This window comes from Ambystoma mexicanum, chromosome 2q, assembly GCF_040938575.1.
Source record: "Ambystoma mexicanum isolate Mex_15411 chromosome 2q, UKY_AmexF1_1, whole genome shotgun sequence".
In the NCBI taxonomy this organism is placed as follows: domain Eukaryota; kingdom Metazoa; phylum Chordata; class Amphibia; order Caudata; family Ambystomatidae; genus Ambystoma; species Ambystoma mexicanum.
In genome coordinates, this window is record NC_090924.1 from 1,192,889,918 (window position 1) to 1,192,911,701 (window position 21,784).

At 40.8% G+C, this 21,784-nt stretch overlaps 1 protein-coding gene across 4 annotated transcripts in view; it reads right to left on the bottom strand.

Moving 5' to 3' along the window:
* Window positions 1–21,784, bottom strand: part of NEBL (nebulette) — a 1,132,595-nt gene that overhangs the window by 580,080 nt on the left and 530,731 nt on the right. The window contains exons 1-2 of one of the 4 annotated variants that reach the window (XM_069648590.1): window positions 16,221–16,394; window positions 15,997–16,068 (exon numbers count right to left, since the gene is read on the bottom strand). The exons of 2 other annotated variants lie outside the window; for them this stretch is intronic. In XM_069648590.1, coding sequence (XP_069504691.1) covers window positions 15,997–16,068; window positions 16,221–16,277 — 129 coding nt within the window. In that variant the 5' untranslated portion in view covers window positions 16,278–16,394. Of the gene's footprint in view, window positions 1–15,996; window positions 16,069–16,220; window positions 16,395–21,784 lie in introns of those variants that run through there. One more of the 4 variants, XM_069648591.1, reaches the window with a different exon arrangement.

The window sequence follows — 21,784 nt, forward strand, 5'->3', positions numbered from 1 at the left end:
ATTGGTATTCACTGTGCCATCAGCAGCTAGCGTCCAAGAGTCATCACTGCATACCCCTACTCCGACCAATCTCAGTGATCCGGCACCCTGCAGCTCACCACCTGGGCTACATGTCTTTCATGCTGGTGCAAGGGACTTCATCTGCCAAACCAATGTCAACCCATCAGGGGCACTGATGGAGTGGCAGAGCACCAATTATAATGAGTCGGTTCGGGATCTTGTCTTTTACACGACCATTACTGTCCAAGCCCAATACTGGTCTCCTTTACGTCATTTAAAGTTGTGTAAAGTTAAAATTTAAACGAAAAACACAATAAAATGAATAAATAATGTAATTATAAATGTAATAAAGGGCATCTTCAAACCTAGTTTAATGGGAGGTGGTCCAATGTCCTCACTAAGGGGCAGGACAACGACACATATATTGTCAGATAAGGATACATTTCTAAAAATAACTATTATCCTTATTCATTAAGGCTCTGAAAAACTGAATAATGGTCACTTGGCTGTCATTTTGAACATTCTGTGTCTTCCCTTGAGGATGGGGAAGGATCTCAGGGATTAGCACGTTTAAATAGCTGTATATGGTCCAATTGGTCATTTAAATGAGATTTTTTATTATTTTATTAAACCTTCTCGGCCTATGAATGAGTTATTGAAGGCATTGAACGGGAAAGGGAGCAACTACATTGACTAAATGTGAGTCAGAACACACACCAGAAAAAAAGAGTCTCTTCTTGCAATGCATATGCATCGCTTTCTATTAGTACCTGGTATCTGTGTGCTAAACGATTTGGGTTGCTGGAACACCATACTTAATTACTGATGAACCTCAACAGACCATCCTGCCAACTGGTGTCTTTACCTCCTCAGGAGTACATTTCTCAGCTTGTCACCACATCCTCTCTGACTCACCCGATTCTTGATAACATTGCTGTCCATCACCCAACCTTATGTCCCTATTTGTGCGTCTTTATCTGCTTTCCTTCAAAATTGCTGCCCTCCATTAGCCCTGTCAGTCCCTGCTGGCTACCTGCTTCTAGCTCACCACACCCTACACTAGTCTCCACAGAAAGAGAAAAGGGACTTGTAGCCCCAGAACACCAGCTTTCATTTTCATGCCATACTGTCTTTTGTGTTATCTAAATCCACAGGTTGTATGCTTACTGGAGCCCATGTTTACACACGTTTTAGCAAAACAGTTACTAATAACCATAATACCACACTTTTCTGGTCTGTATTGGGTGGCAATATGCTTCACTGAAGCCAATTTGCTTGGACCATAGGCTGCTAACAACCGACACAACCCGTCGGAATGTGGGAACATATTTTAGTTCAAAGAATGTTTGATTGTTGCAATGAAGACAAATAAGCATAGATACGCAGCTGCATATTCATTATTATCTTTTTTCTAATTTATTTTTTTACATGAGCAGGAAATCTGCTAAAACTACCTGGCAATTTAGGAGGATTTTCCAATGGTTTCATGATGTGTTGCTGTCAGCTTATCTGCTGGCCGCTGCAAAGGTGAAGGCGGACAAAGGATGTCGATGTTACATCTGCAACAAAGTACAGGTGGTGGATTGAAGACCTTCTCCACAAATAATGAAGAAGGGAGGCCCAGGTAGCAAAATCCTTGGCAAAAATTGTACAGAAGCAAACGGGAAAGGAGTCCCAATGAAAACTGAGGAGGGACAGATAAATACCCAAAGATGCAGTGTCATTGGTAAAGGGGAGTTTCTGCAGGAAGCTAGAGGGAGACGAAGGGGGTCACTAATGGAAAATCAGCAAAACAAGTTATTGGCTCTTTCAATAATAACTAACACAGGGTTGAGGGATGCATTGAATGGGAAAAATGTTCACAATCGGAAAGATATCATGAAACATGATCACGTTGAAAGAAACGATATGTACACACAAAATTAACTCCTTATACAAAGTAAATAACAATCCAAGCATAACATCCTGGAATGTGAATAGACATCAATAAAGGTTCAACGGGAAAAGGTTTTTTTTTGTGGATGAACGAAAGAGACAAAGAGAAAAAGAGAGAGTGATAGAGAGAAACATCTGTACAAACTTCTGTAGGTGTGAGAGGTTTCTTCAGTTTCCATAAAATGAATCACAGTACTGTTATCAAGATAAATCTAGAAATTGTTTTAAATGGGAAGCAAATGTAAACAGCAGTAAGTCAGCAATATGTGATGTGTACAACATGAAAGTGGCAGACCCAAAATGCTGTAGAGAAATGTCAACATTCGGAGAAGGTGAATGGCGCTTAATAACGGGGGGTGATGCACATTTCCTAATGAATCCTAATATGGATTCAACAGCAAAGAATATACAAGTGAAACCATATTTGTTTCGAGACAGGTACTGAAAGAAATAATTGATAATACAGATTTGTGCAAAATCTGCATGTAAAAAAGTAAGACAAACGGAATTTTCATTTTACTACAATACATACAAGCAATCCTCTATTATATAGCACACCTTTTTAGATAGGCAAAGAAAGGAAAGGGTTAGACCTTAACATATCTCAAATCGTTCAGCTCTCAATGTCATTGGTTCAAGGGGACATACAGACAGATATCCCACTGATGGAAGATGAAGACGTGTACGGGAATACAGAATTTTGGCAACTGGTTCAAGAAAAGAGCAAATACATTCTTTAATATAAATACCTCAGATCATCAGGTGATATGATCTGGGTTTCTTTAAGTTACTGCAGCAGAGCTGGAGCAAGGGATTTGGATCAGGGGGAAAAAGAGTGTAGACTTGAAAAAGCTAAGAGGAGAGGTACAATTGTAAATTCAACAAGTTCCAGGTGCTCCCTAGTAGATCTGTGCTACCAGACCGTAGAAAGTATGCAAAGAAAGGTACCTCAAAACAACAGCGTACAACCAGAGGCACACACAATAACTAACAAGTTATACACTTTAATTCGACAATTATGTCCCTAGGGATATTCAAAAAAGAGTGTAGACCTACTGTTTTAATAGATCTGTTTCACATAAGTATTCATTCTGAATCTATAATCAGCCTAAGTGAAGTATGGAATAAGCCGGGAAGCATGTCAGAATTATGCCACTAGATACAAGGAAAGCATATGCAATTCTGTTGAAGTTAAAACATCTCACGAGTGGGCCAAATGTGGGGGACATTTGGTGTGGAAATTGAAAGAAATGTAAAATAGAAATAGGATCTGGAAGATTTTGTGTAAAGCCGCGCCACATGCCAATAGACCTCAGGGCGTGCACAAACAACAGAACAAGACAAACACAACTACAAATTTAAAACCGTGTGAGCAAGGAGGACCAATACAGATACTCAGAGATCAGAGGATAGGTGCGCCTTAATCGGGAAATAAGAAGAGATTTACCAAGAAGATATTTTACAGTCTGGAAACACAGCTTATTCCCACATACAACCCAACTAGGCATCGACAGACTAACCCAGTGCATCTATAACAAGATGAATGCAGCTCCTTGCTACCCACAGAGCCCCAGGTAAATCCCATATTTGAATTGGGTTATGCCATTAACATTGCATTAACATGCATGGAAATGGCCATTACACACCCTGTTTGGCACACTAGCACACAAAGGCATATGCATGTTGTGATAAGTTGATGAAACTCTCCATCCTGTCCTATGAAAGGGCCAATACCCAAAATGCCTCCCAGAGGGTGGTCAGAGTGTGATTCTCTTGGGACGGCCTACCTTCAAAGACACACTACTCTTTTAATCTGTTCAGACTCATCATTTCTGAAAATATAACAGGAGACTACAATTCCCAGCATGCCCCATACTGCTGCCATTCGGCTAAAAGTCCCATCATGCCCCAAACTCAACTAGAAGAGAAGACAGCAAGTATATATGCTTCCATAAGTGTAATATTGAAGTATTGTTGAAGGCCCAAAGTACAGGCAAGTATATATGCTTCCATAAGTGTAATATTGAAGTATTGTTGAAGGCCCAAAGTACAGGCAACAATTGTGAAGTTAGGTTCCACTGAACTCCTTCAACAGATCTGCATGCGGGAGGACAGGCATACCAATGGAATTCCCTGAACACTGAACGTTGCCAAGGATTCCTCCATGAGAATGTGAATAACACACTGAATGTTTAGAGTGAGGATATGACCTCTTATGTTTGGGTGCAACAAGAAAGCCACCGTGCTAGGAGAATGCATTCATTTTATTTATTTCAGCTTTATGTTGGCCATCCTGCCATAAAAGCACATACACATACAACGACATTGAACAAAACAATGTACACATACTTAAAGATGTCCATTAAAACCATACTTAAACATCAATGTCTATAGTACTATCAAGCAAACATTTAAAAACTCTAAAACAGGTGAACAATTCAATTGATCATCAATAAAATATAAATTGCAATGTGTATAAATAAGTACTGTAAAGTTCTGTGTTTCAAGGTAAATCCATATCAAAGGAGAACACGTACAATGAGACAAGGATACACATTAAAACACAGGAAATACAAACAAATTCCCAGTCCCAACAGTCTTCTTCTCAAATGGATTCAGTAAAGCATCCCACTTTCAGGGCTTGTGGTATTTGATTCAGTGGGTAGGAGTAATGCCTAGGTTTTCTTTTCAATACACCATTATCTCTTGCAATGAGACCAGGGTGTGCTTCTGCCAGAGAGATGGATGCATACCGTCCATTAAATTCACTACTTCTTCCCAGGTAGTTTCAGATACAGGTTATCCTAAATTTGATGTCAGTTGATCGCTCGGATAGCTCTTTGTTATTGCTCCTGAGCACAGCCAGAGGGGATAGAAACCATGCTTTATGCGCTGAAGCACTACTCAGTACATTTTCTAAAAAGAGGTTTCCAATACAATAACTTCCATAGGTTTGGCTTTACCTTGCCAGTACTCTAAATTTGTTTTACAGAAACGACTAATAGCAATTTAGGACGAGGGTTGGATGATAAGGCTTCTAGATACATTGGTTCATATATGATGCAATCAAACTCATTTGTTCACATTTTCCTCTTTCAGCCCAGCAAAGGGTAAGGCAATACAATGGATGAGAAGTAGTCAATGCACTTACATATAGGAGGGGAGCTACTTCAATCTGGCAGATGGTAGGAATAATAAAAGTAAAATAAGTAATGAACTAGCTTAGCAGACAAGAAGGTGCATCACAGCTCCACCCACCTAATGGGCAACACACTTGACGTAGCCTGTCCTGATTCCCACACATCAGATTTCAAGCACCTGTCACATTTCATAGGTTAAGTCATGCTGCAATCCCAGTCTGCATTATGCCTAGCAACAAGCTTCACCATCTTTTCACATTCAAAGCCCTTTCAAAGACGTTTCAACAGAAGCCCCTGAGGTTAGCCCACAGTCCCTGATAACTGGCCCCTGCCCAAAAACAGGTGATAATTCTCTTCTTAATACATTTAACCAGGTCATGAGCCCTTACACAGACCACCATGTGTCATTACAATACCACTACCATTAGATAAGGACATAACAGCCTTCTCTCTTTTATGCAAAGGAATTCACAATAGCAGGGGCGATTTATTGGCGGTTACTCTCAACTCAGTGTGTTCATTTCCCCCCAAGCAAGGTAGTGTGCAACAAAGCACTTTGCAGATTCAACTTTAGTGAGGCCTCTAACCTACCTTGTGCCATTCAGAAAATACCCTCTTTACCACCAATGAGCTAGAAACCAGGCTGGTGTATAGTCATAATTTATGTGTTTACAAGGAATCACAGAACAGTCACACAAACATCTGCCACCAACACCATGACCCTACACAATATCACAATTTCAAATTACTTGCACCAATTGACCGACGTATATTTCTAATGGACTTTTAGTCACTACAAAAAACACAGATTGAATTTGAAGTCTTTAAATCAAAACAAACATAGGACTTCTTTGCACATTAAGAATTAGGACATTTCAGGGGGAAAACAGTGATTCCTTGGTTTATCAGAATGCTCATCCCTCCGAGCAACCCCCATCACCAGGCATCAGTTATATATGACCCCGTAATTTGAAAGCAAAGTACAGAGAGTGGGAAAACAGTAGGTAAATCGTTTTGGCTTTTTATTAGAAAGGCAGGGTTTGAGAAATAGACACAATGGGAAAATCTATTTTGGGGTTTTTATTTGAATAAAGTGCAGGGCCTTGGATTTCTTATTTGGGATGCAAGTGAATAAATGTGAAATTTCGTTTTGCACACTCTGCATTCACTTGAATGGCAGACTTTTCGGGTTACTTATGTTGGGATTATGTACAACCCCCTTCTGTACAGAAGTCAGAGGTTTCAGAACGATAGTCACGCAAGTACTTATGTCTATACCGGCTCTAACTCACTGGGCTTGAACTGTGTTAGTTTCAAATCTAACATCCCATGGGAATCAATTGATTTAACTTTAATTAAATGAACTAAGAGTCTACACAGTTTCACCCACCTTCCCCACAATTTATTGGAAATGTTTAAGGCAGGCAGTTTCCAACACAATTCAATTATATGGATAGCGTGGTTTTCTATGGGGGAATTCATTTGAGTTATATTTAATGGAATTTGCCAAGGGTCTACCCAGTTCCACTCCAATACCCGCTCTGCGAGATGGAGATTAAGGCTGGCAGATCTGCCCCCCACACTTTTGTTGGCATTTGGATGAATCTACTTACATGGGAGGCCTTGGTTATGGGGCATCCATGGAAACAGCAGGGCTCCTCTGAGGACAGCACAGATCTGGTCAAAGGCTTTGGTCAAGGATAATCCCCAGCATCCATTCCTCATCTCGCTCCTCAAATGGCAGGCCCAGCTAGCTTCTATATTTCCCAGTCTATGTCTCCCATGCAATGTTTAAGGCCTTGGTAGCTCTCCTTGTCTCTGCTAGTTGTTCCTCGCAAGAGTCCAGAAGTAGGCTATCTCCAGGAATAGAGTGGAAAAATCAAGTAAAAAAAAAAGCCCCTCTCTGATTGAAAACTGATCTCTTATAGGGCTGGTAACACTCCATTAGTATCATAATTTCCATGATACGGATTGGCTAGCTCTCTCCTTTCCCCTCCCCTCATTATGTCCCCACTGCCTGCTGATGGGACAAGGAGTTGGGAGGTGTGGGTGATGCAGGCTGAGGGAGGAGAAAGATTCATCATCCCAAAATGACAAGTGGGTTTAACTTTCAGTGTTCCTAAAAATCTCACAATGTGGCAGCTAACTTAATTTTTCATATTTGAGTTCTATATTTTATGGCGAGTGCTACCATTTCTTTCGATTTGCTCCTGAGCCAAATAGTTACCAATCTAACCCTTCAAGATTCAAACCTTAAGTACACAATCTATCACCACACCAACTTTCAATTTTTTCTGAATTATGAGAAGGCCGGAATCATAATTTTGCACATATCTCCTTTAATATGAATCTGGGATGAGCTCACCGGGACACACAATTCTCTTTTAATTAAAGAAAAGGTGGTTCAATGTAAATCTATGGCAAGGCATCACCTGGGAGTTCATGGTTGCATATGTAGCCCCCACTTATTTTTTAAAGTGTAATTTCTGTTCTGTGACCTGAAACAAACACATGTTTATCAGCAGGGTCTGTTTCACGGGGTTTGAAGATCCATTGGTGGCTCTGAAGGCCATATCTTGAGGTCAGGCCAGCCCTAAACAGGTCATTTCTGTTGGCCACTAATGCATGTTTAATGTGGAGGCCTGACCTTAAAGGTAATTACTGATGGTCGGCTTGCCTACCCCTCCACAATTCTGATCTAATTCACTGTAATTATTAGCATTTAAACTGAACACCAGTCCTGCTTTTCCTGGTGGACCCAGTCAAAGGGCTTAAGGTCACAGTTTAATTTCAGTGGAAAGACACAAGCTGCATACATACTTCTGAATGCACAGCTTTTAAATCGACAAGATGTGTTAGCATCTAAAATCTAGCATTTTATATGGGCATGTTCTTTATAATACAATCTTTCTTTACATAGGGTTTGGACAGATATAAGTTCACTTTTGGTATGCTTCACACATAGGCCACAGTTACATAGAAAATGATTGTTGACTTCTCCAACACGTAGGCCTTTCCATTTAAATGTCAGTTTATTTGTGGAAAGTAAGTGTATTTCTCTGACATATGTCACTTGGCTTCACTTTCTAAATGTAAGGCGCAATTCTTCCTTTGTATTTTTCAAATGCACAGCATTTCAATGTATATTTTCCTATGTGTACTGCTGCAGTTTTGAATCTGTCAAAAGGTGACTTTTCCCCAGTTTACAGGAAGTCAGAATCTGAAGCACTACATGTCTTTTCCCGTTCATTGGGCATATTTAGCAGTTTTAAGCTCTCAGGTAGATGAGTGCCCGTCCATTTTAGTAGAGTTGAAATAGGCCCATTTCTTTTCATTTCACTAGGCCGTATGTCAGAGTTTTTTGCTACCTTTCATTTTTCAATGGGACGCTACATTAGCTAGCCTCACTCTCACAATAGAGGCCTAGCATGGCTTCTCCATCTCTGGCACAATGGGGCTGTATTTTCACCCCATAATGCTGATCTCATTGTGTTCAAACAACAGTGAGACATCAGGCCCACTCTCCTAAGCACAGTCAAAGCTGTGTTTTACAGCTCAACAATAACAGAAGCAACACACAGAATCATAGTCTTCTTTCAAATAATAAACAGTTCTGCAACCCGCTCCCTTAACCATTAATTGCAGAGTTAGGGGAAAAATGCTTCATCATTGAAATCTTCTGCTTTGACAAATGATCCAAAATCAGGTCACCCACTGATGAATACCTAGCCATGGCTTGTATGCAAATGGTTGAAATTCATGCCCATCATAGCTGTCAAGCTCACTGATACCATTACATCCCCCAAACAATCCATACGCAATAACAATTTCCTCTTCACTCGTTTTATCAAAACATAACAACAAAGGGCTGCTGCTCTTTGTCAATGCATCCCTTAATAGGGTTATGTTTTAAAACAAGCTTAATAAACCTGCTTTACAAAAAAAAGTGAATGTAGACAAGGACAACCTGATAAGCCGTTTGCCAATATTCCCTTCCTGGGAAAGCTGAATTAAAAAGAATCATTGCTCTGCAACTACGTGAACATATAGACCAACAGTCAATTTCAGTCGGACCAAACTTGGTTTAGTGGTAGATACTGCACTCAGACAGCAGCCCTAAGTGTTGTTCATGATACCCTTAACAATATGGAGAAATATGACCCTTGTCTCCTAGTCCTGCACCACCTGCCTGGGACATTCAATTCAGCTGAACACACAACTCATTTGAGCCTTCTGGCAACATGAGTGGGGTTAAAAAAAAATACCAGCTAGTCCATATGGCAAATATGACAAACCAACCCATCACAAAAAGGGTAACTAGGCATCCATCCAATCACCGATCATCGTCAATCTTTAAATGAAGACTCTAGACGCTCTGAAAAATTACCCTGAAAATGTAATGCTTAAAAATGTATATGATATACAATACATCTGATTATCAGCTGTGACAAAGGCATCTCATGGCTGTGAAGAGGGGATCCCAAGTGTGGCCCTCATGACTTCCATCCAACTACCTGCCAGAAGACAAAGAAATGAGAGATGCACATCACTTCTGGGCCCTTTCTCTCCATCATTTATGTACTGCAAATGTGAGAAACGCTAATCACTCAGACAGCCATTTAAGCCATAACCGATTGACAAAGTGGAGGAAATGCAGTCATCCTCGATGAAACAAGTTGACTGACTATAACCTCAAAAAAGCTCATGACACTATCACGGACATCATTGTCATCATTGACCCCATGGCATAGATGCGTTAGTCATGAAACATATAGGTATCCATGCACAAAGCTACACAAACACAATATTTTATTGCAGATAAACACGAAGCAAATGCTTAGGCCTCACATAGATATAGGACTGACACACACTTACACACATACATCCTTTGATATGTGGAAACAGCAAGACACCTAAGAATACATATATCTAGCTTGCTCATGCTTAATTGTGACTGATATGGACGGCCATAAAAACAAAGATGGAAGGCAGAGGTGCATTGAAGTGAATGGGGAAAGGATCACAGACTCATCCATTTAAAGCAGACAGATAAAGCTTCCAGTGCAGACACTGTGCACAGTCCTGTCAAGGACGAGTGGAGACGGAAAGTTTCCAGTTAGCCAAGGCAATAAAGCACCTGCGAGGGATACAGCATAACATCCTCATATTTATAAGCAGAAGAGCTCATTGTTATGGTCCCTACGCACGTGACCTGAAAGCACGGGCCAGAGCCTATTCATTTGAGGTGGATGCAGGAAAATCTGTTCCCATCAAACCAGAGGTGGAAAGATCCAAATATTATACAGGTTCAAAGCTGAATGTTCTGTCTCAGGGCTTAAGCGATCAGAGATGGCAACTTGTTGGGATCATGCAGCACCTTTGTGATCGTTCAAAACTTTGTAAAGGTTCACTTGACCTGGGAGCTGTCCAAGGTCCCAAGGCTGGGGAGACCTGTTCTACCCAATCCCTGACTGCCTTTCACATTGAGCAAACTATGTTGCGTGAGTGAATTACCTCTTTGGTAACCTGCAATTTCGTATTTCTGACACTTAGAGGTAGTCCTACGAGGAGCCACCAGATATGGTAATCCAATAACCAGACTTATCCATATAGATTGTATATATATTTTTCTTCAATTAACCAATTCCCTTTCCTGTCAGGTTTTTTGGGATGTAACATGGGTTGTGACATCACTAACAGTTAAAGCTAAGTGACACATGTTTGGGGGATGAGAGCTCCTGGGAACATTGTGTTTTCCGGTTGCAATCCCTTCAATTTTGAGGGATAGTAAAGACAGTAAACTTTGTCCTATAGTTGAGTGTTCCGTTCTTGTGGCAGGGGTATTTGTTGGGGCCAAGTAGCCTCTTGCTGGTAATCGTGGTAGCTGTTAAGAGTGCCCCTGTCGCCCCTTTATAGCTGAAACATTGTCTTATGTTTACTCAGTCTTAGATTTCAAACTCAACCCACCAAAATCGATGTCATTCTCTTAAGCAACAGAGTAGGACAATCTCTTGATAACATCATGTCAATCCGATATGAATATTGAAGGATCCATGTTGAAATTAGTCCCTAGTGCAGATACTGTAGGCTTCATCATAGACTCTGACCTCTTCCTAAAAGATCGTATCACATGACCTGGAAACAAATTATACTGGTACACAAAAAAAAGGCTTTCAAGTCACTCTCTGTATCTATAAAGTCAGACCCTGTTACTGTTACACTTCCATGGGATAGAAAAGACTCTCAGACATTTAAAGTCATAGCTCTTGCACCACTCAAATTGCTGTGTTATGCAGCAGCCATCCAAATTCCTATCATCAAATAATGTGTACACTCTTCCTAAAATCTAAGGGAGCTCCACTGGTAACCAAAACTAGCCTGGATCACAAGTGGCAGATGTACAGGGAGGAAAATAGGTTATAAGGCATGTTTCATGTGCTTCAATGACATCTAATGCTTTGAAATACCTTTCAGCCTCTTTCCATGCCTTGCTATTACATGTTAGGATCTGTAAATGTGTTTTCAGGTTTGTCTGCTGATGGATATCTCTGTTTGCTCCCGCTCTAAAATGCTTACATTCTACATTCCATGAATAGCTCAACCCAGGCCGAATAATGTAAGCACTACAAGCACAAGTTACTCCTCAGGACACAAATCCTTTTACGCTATCAACGCAAAACACCTAGAAACTGGCCCCACAGGAAGAACTTACGTTACAAATGGTCTGCACGCATCAACGCAAAATCAAAATTATCCTGAATTTTCCCAACTCTCCCGTAGTGCCTGTAGACCATGCAAATGGAAGCAGTGTGCAGTATACATCCCAACAACATAACATAATAGTATACATCTCAAATATACGTACATGTTTGCATAGCTGGCCCTAAGTGCAACTTATGCATATATCATTGGGTAACTGTATCATACAACAAAGAGTGAGGATTTATCCTTGTATTCATTAATCCCCTAGAATAATACTGTTACACAAAAAAGAATAGCATTAGTGACTCATAAAATATTCTTACATTTGACTCCTCGTAGGATACGAATTTTTGGAGATGCTATAATGTGTGATGTTCAATTAATTTATTAAAACCTTTCAGAGAACATATTTACCCAACTTATTAGTTATTCTGCAAAGTTTTGTGAGAGTCCATCCAAATGTCTAAATTTTGCATTTGCTATTTAATCCTCCATAGAAAAAAGTAGCTTTCACGTACAGCAACAGCAGCTATATGGATTTACAAAAAGAATATACGTGAGAAGCTATTCGGTGGAGCACTCAGAATGTGATCGATTTGGATCTTGATTGTCTTCAAAAAATTCTGGTTAATGGTAATGAGAAAACCCTCAATATACATAGGTTGTGACATGGCAATTCTAGGCAATGTTTATTTTGCATCATCGTCAACCACATTGGGGCTTGCAGCCTTGGGGGTTGACTTCTTAGTGTGTTGCAGGTACACCTTTAGTTATTAATGCTATTGAGTTTTTTTTTTAAACATGTATTGAACAATTTCAATGTAGGGTTCTTTGTGGTCTTCGATTTTAAAATCAAGAAGAGATGTCCATTCCACAAATAAGTCACTCTAACATCTTTTTTCTGGTGCATCTGAGATATTGCGATTAGCATCTTGTTTTTGCTCTTCAGTCTTTTCGTTAGAAGAAGGGCAGACATGAAGGGCCATACAGTTATCCAAAGGCCTCTGTATGATCGTGGTGCAGGAAGGTCACTCTTATAACACATAACAATGAGAATTTCCCAGTTCTTTGACTCTCACTCACATATACAAATGTTGCATCACTGGACTAGATGGGATGTTTAGATGACAGTGACACCGGTCTTTATGCCTGTCTACTGGACTAGAAGTGACTTGTCACGACAACAAGTTTGTTGTCCTGTAGGGAGGTTGTGCAACAATAGAACACATAGAACTGAACGGTTTGGGACTGGCCATAAACCTTGAACCAGCATGTGTGTCCATTGTAAGTCCATAAGAGTGTTTGATGGGGCCTGCCTTGCACAAACATACTAATAATGAAAGTGTCTGCAACCGATGTGAGAGATATTGAGTCTCTCTTTGCCAGTAAAAGACCATTTGGATTATTCGCTCTAGGAGCTGACAAGAAAAGACTTCTGGGAGGTGGAAATGCCTATGAAAATAGCATATTCCAGACGGTTTCACATTTATCAAGCCAAATATTAAATATTCTTCAGTGAAATTCAGTGTGAGTATACATTTCTCATTCAGAGCCTCTATGGATTGACTGTAAAACTGAATGCAATTTACTACTGCATTATGCAAGCCAACCACACCAGCCATAGCTGGAAATAATTCCATAGATAGCTCAGGATGTGGTTTATCTACTGGTGATTTTCCAAGCAAATTCTATTTTAATCTATATTTTTGTTTGTACCCTTTTGTTTTACAGCAGTTGGTATGTGGCCTGCCCTCAATCCCAGGAAACGGGAAATAACATCATAAGAGGAGAGGAAATGGCGTCTTCAGTTAGCATCTTTAGCTTAAACACAGGCAGCTAAGCAATGCTTTCCTGAACTTTGACGTTCAGGTGGGGGTTTTCAGTTGAGCTCAGCTATGCACGCCAGTGCATAGAAGCAACATATGCAGTTGGAGTTCTAGTAGGCTGTACACTCAGTGGCTGTAACTAGGTGTGCACGATATTCTCCATCCCATTGCGATTAGGGAGCAAAGACTCCCAGTGAACATATATACATGACATTTGATTTCAGTGACCAGTAAGTAATAGGGAGGAGGAAAGCCACAGTTGCTTGTAGCCAAGTGATGTGCTTTAACTGAGAGTGCAACACTGATGCCACCTTGTTATATCGAGGGAGCATGGGGGCATTGTTAGGGAATTGCAACTTTCTTAGAGAATATAGGTCTCAGATAAGCCAGCCAAACATCACCCGTCACTGTCCCTCAGAAACTACTTTCCGATTTGAGAGCCCTGACATCTATGGTGAGAAATTGTTTGTCAGCTATATCCTGAATATGGGGATTGGGTTGGCTCACCAGGTTAGTATGGGTGGGAGCAAGGATTTAGCAGGTGTTGGCAAATGTATTGGAGCCGAAAACGTACAAAGCAAAATACTGTTTTTTCTATTAATTTGTAGCACCTACACATCTAGTAATCCTACCCAACCAAACCAGTCATATTAATTCCAAGTGGACTAAATGTGCTACAAGGTACTGGTGGTGATAGGTACCAGGAGGTCATGGTGGTCGTAGGAGCACTACCAGTAACAATGGCACTTGTACTAGTTCCAGTGAGACTAGTATACATATTAGTACTAACAATAGTAATACTACTGCGACAACTGCTGCTAATAACAGTTATAACAATTCTAATGGCAGTCATGTTACAGCTTCACTGCTTGCAGTACTACTGCTAACAGCTAGATATGAAGAATGCCAATATAAGCAGGACTCAAAGCACTGCATGCAGCCACTCCTGCCTCTTTATACACAGCTGGACCTCACTACCACAAATCTTTTACAAAGTTTATATTTAGTTTTAGTTTTAGTTTATTAGGTATACATATAACAAAACAAATGTTTTATATACCGAGATTACACATTACAGTATTAAAATACAAGATTATATACCAATTTACTAATAACTCACATTAAAAACTCACATTAAAAACACATTTGATTTCATACGACAGTCTTGAGGTACCCTACATAATTATACAATACAATGTAATATCAGTACAATTTTCTTATAAAATGTCACCATAAAATAAATTAGATTAATGTCATTACCACTCATAAACAATGGCCACAGTGTCTCAATTTCGTCAGGATTAATGGTATTATTATATGACTTCATATGTTTGTATTTATATTGGATCACGAACCCATCACAGATCTAAACTCTTTCTTTCAAAGATGATTTTGAAGAGGAGTTTAAAGGAACTTTACATCAATGATTCGACTAATCAAAAAAGTTAATTAGCCAGATCACGTTACCCATTGGCTATTTTGTTCTCGTCCTTATCACCCATCAAAAGGATTAGTGCGAATTATTGAAAATAATGCACCAGGTATTTATTTATTTATGATGTATAAAGCGCTAACTAAGGCCCAGAAGACAGATGACTGCCTGGCAACACGTTGTCCCAGTATTTGCAAGACATTTGGTGGCACAGCTCATCAGAACATGAATGCAACCCGTGGCTTGACTTTACTTAACCTATGGACAATATTCCAAGGACATAACCACCTATTGTGTTGCTAGCTGTAATACAGGACCTTTTTCAATATATGGCCGTTACCTTAATTACACAGGATCTCTAAGAATATGCTAAGAACAGCAGCACAGACAAAGCACTACACATACTTCACTTGACACATATGTCTTCCTTAAGTTTCACCAAAGTGCTAAACTTGGTTGCAAGTTGCTTTTGTCTTTCCCTTTCTTCGTATGATTCGCTGTGTGTTTATTTGTTTATAACTACTGCACTTAATTTGTCAAGTTTATTCTACGAATAAGTTCATGATAAAACCCCTCATTTGATTTAGTGCTAATTATATGTAATTATCTATTTACTGTATGAGTCAACAACAACACTAAAGTACTTTCATGAAACTTAACTTTCCTGAGCACCGATAGGAATATGGAATCTAAACCGGAAGTGTTAATGAATCGTGAAACAGCACACATCTAGGGCTGACTGCCATAAGACGCAGGGGGATGCATACGTGTTCCTGTTTTTTTTTGTTGCCCTATTGATTGGCACCCCTGACAGACAGATCATGCGGATGTCACAGAATGAGGTATTTTCAAAATAAGCCACAACTGAATGTGAAGGGTTAGGTTACAGAGAAAAGCAATCTACTGCACAGCATGCGGTAGGAAAAGGGCAGTGGAAAAAGACGCGTAAATATTCACTTACATCGCTTATTATCTCCGTGCATTTTCTGGCAAATTCCAACTGTCGGTCTTCAACAACAGGTTGAGGGAAGACCTAAGACCAGAAACGCATATCTTGATTAAGAGCGCCCGGAGACGACCCTTGGGTGGTACACATCCACATAACATAACATATCCCCCAAATGCCTGTGAAGTCAACCAATCTACGGCATTTCACAGTGAAGTATAATAATAGGAACCATTTACCTTTCCTTCCTCTTCACCTTCATCGTCTCTGGAGTCGATGATAGCGGGGACGCGCATTTACTCTTCTGTCCTGCAAGAGAACCCTTTATTACAATCGAGTTTGTAGAAATGAGACGAGGAGTGACTCAGTTCTTGTGCACAATGCCTTTGTGACCGTTCTGCATGCGCAGCGCTGCGAATGTGACATTTCCAAGGCCCCGTCTTTATTTAGACAGTACTTGGTAGTCCTTATCTGACAGCCAGTTTGAGAGGACTGAAAGGGGCAGCACTTACCCCGCTACAACCCAGAGTACATTTAACATATATTGTGAAGTGAATTGCATTACACATTATGTAGGCGACGCACATCAGTTACCCGGTTTACATTTTCTAGACACAGTGTTAACATGAAATGTAATGTTTGTATGTACATATATATATATATATATATTTCAGAGAAAAGCTAGGCGGATTTAAAACTGGCCGGCGCTGCGTAGAGAAACACTCTGGGTTATCACCCACCGGCACGTGACCCGTTATCACAACGGTTCTTCGCTTATAGTCCTAATATGGTATTTGCAAGTGCCACCGGCATTGCAATGGCCTGATTCAGCGTCAGCTGTGTGACTTGCACAATACGAAGGTCGCGGGTGCATCTCTTCCAAGCATTTACCTTTAAAAGTGTATCATTTTCACTTCTATAGCAGGCAGGCCCCGCTTGAAACCTACTCCTCAAACGGTCTACCCAAGGCACACCAGATACAAGTCTGGCGTCACTAGCTACATCTCGCAAAATGGTGCATTTTTTAACGTGTTCATGTTAATGTGCGTGTGTCTCATTACTCTCTAAACACTGCAAAATATATCCAGCAATTATTTGCAGATGACAATTCAGTTTTGATATATTGTTTTAATATCATTGCAAACCATGCGGGTGGTTTAAATAGTGCCTCCCACTGGAAGACACGCGAGTGCAAATGACGTTTAGCAATGGTCACAGAAAGGTAGCAAAACATGCGAACCTGCCGTCGATTGAGTCTCTCTCTCTCTCTCTCTCTCTCTCTCTCTCTCTCTCTCTCTCTCTCTCTCTCTCTCTCTCTCTCTCTCTCTCTCTCCTCTCTCTCTCTCTCTCTCTCTCTCTCTCTCTCTCTCTCTCTCTCTCTCTCTCTCTCTCTCTCTCTCTCTCTCTCTCTCTCTCTCTCTCTCTCTCTCTCTCTCTCTCTCTCTCTCTCTCTCTCTCTCTCTCTCTCTCTCTCTCTCTCTCTCTCTCTCTCTCTCTCTCTCTCTCTCTCTCTCTCTCTCTCTCTCTCTCTCTCTCTCTCTCTCTCTCTCTCTCTTCTCTCTCTCTCTCTCTCTCTCTCTCTCTCTCTCTCTCTCTCTCTCTCTCTCTCTCTCTCTCTCTCTCTCTCTCTCTCTCTCTCTCTCTCTCTCTCTCTCTCTCTCTCTCTCTCTCTCTTTACCAAACCCCCCCCCCCCCCAGCCATTTCAACAGAGCAGGCATCCTGTTCTTTGTCTCAATCTCTGGAATGAAAAGAGACAGGTGCCTCACATCTACATTGTCTAATAAAGCTAGTCTGAGATAACACGGTTGGCCCTGGTATGTTACAAATCAGATGTGGTTTATAGTAATTATGTGAACCATCAGCCACCATACCAAAACCTAGGTATGGCTTAGATTTCCAGATTATACCGCCACCAAATTGATAGCTTATCATACCTATGTGGTTTTGAAACATTGGTGCAGATTTAAATGAATCCACTGCAATGCAGTGGGCCTCATTATGAGTGTGGCGGAAAGGCAACAACGGCGCGGGTTGTTCTACCGGCGCCGTTGTTACCTCTCCACCACACTACGAGTTCTGCTCGCCGGTGCCGGACTTGCATACAGGCACACACAAGCAGAACTCAAGATTGCACCAGCACCGTAATGGGACAGAATGGGGATCGGGAGGCCGGCCCATAATGGCACCTACGAATGGGCAATTACCGGGTCTGCCAAACTCGGCATGACCCGGTTATTGCCCATTCGTGGGTGCCGGAAAGAAAACTACTCCGGCGGTAGCCGTACCCTTAATAAGGGCTTGGCTACTGCCAGAGTTATAGTGAGGGCCAGTGACTTTTCTGTCACAGCAACTGTCATACAGGATACCTGTGAATTCTGAATCTGCTCTGTGACACAGGAGAAAAGGGACTGCAGATCAGGACATTGCAGCAACATGGCACAGGTGTACACTATGCTTTTGCATTGGAGTTTGATAAAATGGGGGCCTAGTTAGTAGACACCCCTTTCTGAGATAAACTACTCATATTGTTGTATTGTTAAAAAACATATTAAAAAGCTAGGGCGTGCCTACCCTGACCGGATATGAATCCTTCACATTCTGTTCATGATCTGTTGTAATAACCAACCATAGATATGCTGATGGTTTGTCTGTATTGCCCAGGGTTTTGCTGTATTTTATGTGTTGTCTACCGTTTCTAGATTTATAATTTTACATCTGCTTCTGTTGAGAGTCTGCGTGTCACAGAGTATGGATTATTTGGCTCTAATTCTTTCAGAGACATCTGTGATCGAAACAGTGAAGTGAGGGGTTGCCAACATGGGACTCTGCATTGTTTGTCTGTTCTGATGGGTGTGAGGACAAGCAACTTGTGAAGCATATTTTTGGGATACTTTGAATTGTCTAGTGGTGGTTTGTAATGGTGTGGCCTGACTTGTGTGAGAATTGCAGATGTCCACATTGGTCTGGGGATTGTCAATTGTCTGGAGATTTTCTTGGGGTTCTTAATTTAGCAAATTATGTTCTATTCCTTCAACAACTATGCAATTTACGAGAAGGATGAAAGCTGAAAAGCTGAGTCAGATCTGCTGTAGGTTTAGAACTTAAGAAGTGGGTGATGACCACGTGTCAGGTGAGCCCTTTAGTAGTGAAATATCCAACAGGAGAAAATCACCTTATTGATGACTTTGGTTCAATTGTAAATCCTGATCGATTTGTCAATGTTTCTAGTGATTTGTTTTTATGAGTAAAAAAATGACTTGAGTGTTAGTGTTATTTTCTAAGTACACCATAGGGTAAATGTGCACAACTTTGTCAACACTTTTTAAAACACATACACAAACTGAAAGGGAATGCAGAGACAACTGTGCCTCCCCCACATCAGTGGCACTGAAAATAAAACAATAATCGAGGAGGCACATTGACTGACAATAACTAAGATGTATGCATCAATTACAGGTTTTCTATATACTCGGGATTCTGCATGGGTACGGGCCTAAGAATAAAAAAAAAAAAAACAAGTCCCATTCCAAAACGCTCTGTAAATCAGGCCTATATCTGTCCCTATTTGTAACGCACCGTTGCCCGAAACAGAGAGGGGCGGCCTCCCATCTATCAGCATAAAAGACGCACATTTTCAAAGGTTTTTAATCAGTCATTGTGGCCATTCGCCAGACTATGGGGTTCATTACGAGTATGGTGGTAGGGGCTTAACGGCACCGTTAAGGATGGTGGTGCCGTTAAGCCCCTACCACCATATTCCGAGGTCCCTTAGCGGGTCTCAGCAGGAACGACTGGTCTGACCAGCCGTTCTTGGCGGGACCCGTTAAGGGACCTTGGAGCTAATAACGGGCCCGCAATGTGCAGGCCCGTTATTAGCGTCTTCCCCATTCCCTTTGAGCCCTATGGGGACTCACATGGGAATGGGGAATGGTTACTGAATGGGGACTTTCCGGGTCCGCACAGGTCGTAATGTACTGGTAAATCCCCATTCAGTGACACCGGGCCCGGGTTTGGAGGCAGCCATGGCGCTAATAGCCCCATGGCTACCTAAAAACTCGTAATGACCCCCTGTAAGGTTTAAATAAGACTTGCTAACCTTTGAAATCATCCTCTGGCCAGTCTAGTAGGACTGATCGTTCGGCAAACGTAATCTGCTAATGCCTGCACACAGTTTCATTTTGATTTCAAATTAAATGCAGCATGTCTTTAAGAATATCGTATTCGTTTCTTTAAACTAGTGAATTAGATTCTACAGCACATTCGTAACCTTTTTTTTCGTAATCCGATCTTCCACAAACACGCACACTGATATTAAACTCAATGAAATAAAAAAATAACCTGCTAATTACTGAATTCAATTTAAAACCCCACTAGCAAGTCTCAATTACCAAGGTTAATTGTATGTGCAATTTAATTAGTTGTAGCACATAAGCAAGACTGCAGACGGATGAATATGCTAATTGCAACTATTTGCGGTTATGTAACCATTTAAATTCAGACCTATGTTTATTCAATGGCACTTTTTGAATGAGTCACATTTAAATGGCCTTGCACCCTGGCGGGTTGGTTTTCAAAGCATACAGGAACAATGAGAATAAGGAACATTAAAAAATTACAATAGAATGTCATTTGAGAAATTTACAAAAAACACAGGATGATGGCCACGTTTTTAGATAAAGCAAGCAGTACTTACCAACATTCTGGTTATTATAGCTAATGCCTCTCTGTGCATTTGGTTGCAATTTATTTGGGAAGCAGTTTAGGTAGTAAATGTGCATTCAAATTGATTAATTTAAGTGAAAGTAAGTTTGGGGTAACATGACATTACAGATGAACATTTGTGCAGAGAGGGATTGACCACTTGCAACGAGTAATCAACATTCTCAAATTCTGCTAAACATTTATTTTGCAATCCGTATGGTTGTGATAGCGCACATCACCAATATCAAAACATTCTCGTAAAGGGGCAAAATGTGTCCCTTTTACCGGACATTGCTTTGCCTCTGAAGATGGTTGCTAAATAAAAATCCTTTATATCAATAAGGTTGGCAAAGTTTAGGTGGGATTATGTATAGAAATGCTGAAGAACACGAAAAGGAAAACCTAATACAGTCACAATAACACCAGTATATTAGGTAATACCTCAATTAAGGAGACAGTTTAGTATCGAGGGAGAAGATCACTTATCGGCAGTTTCACAATTCGGACATCTTAGCATCGTCTCTTTCTATTCTTCTTATCACTGTTTCCATGAAAACCCTACTCTTCTCCTTGCTTTTTCCCTACCTACAGGACGACAAAGGCTATTGCTTTTGGTCTTCATAGCCAGCAATGGCTATCTTTAAAGCAATGAAGGGTCCACACTCATTGCTTCTCAAAATGGATGCTCCAAGTGGGAAGATGGCCGGAGGGTGCATTGTTTGTTCAGTCATCCCTAAAGAAGAATAACTGATTAGTGGCCCTTTAAAAAAAAATGACATATTCAATTGGGTTTCATAATCTGACACACTCCAAAACTCTTCTGAGTGCAGAAGGGGAGGTCGGGTGAATGGGGAGTTTGGCAGCATGTCTTTCAATCACTTCGCTGGAGCAAGGCAAACCTTTGGAAAAGTGGGCAGTCGAGTTTCAACATTTGTCTGTTGATTAATCGCATCTGGTAAATGCATTCACGTGCGTGAAAAGAAACACATACTAGGAAATAGGCAAGCACAATGAATGTTCAAAATGGACGTTTAAATAAAACAATTATCTCTCTATAAATGAGTGGCCGACCTCTCACCATCCCTAGGTTTTGGCCTACAA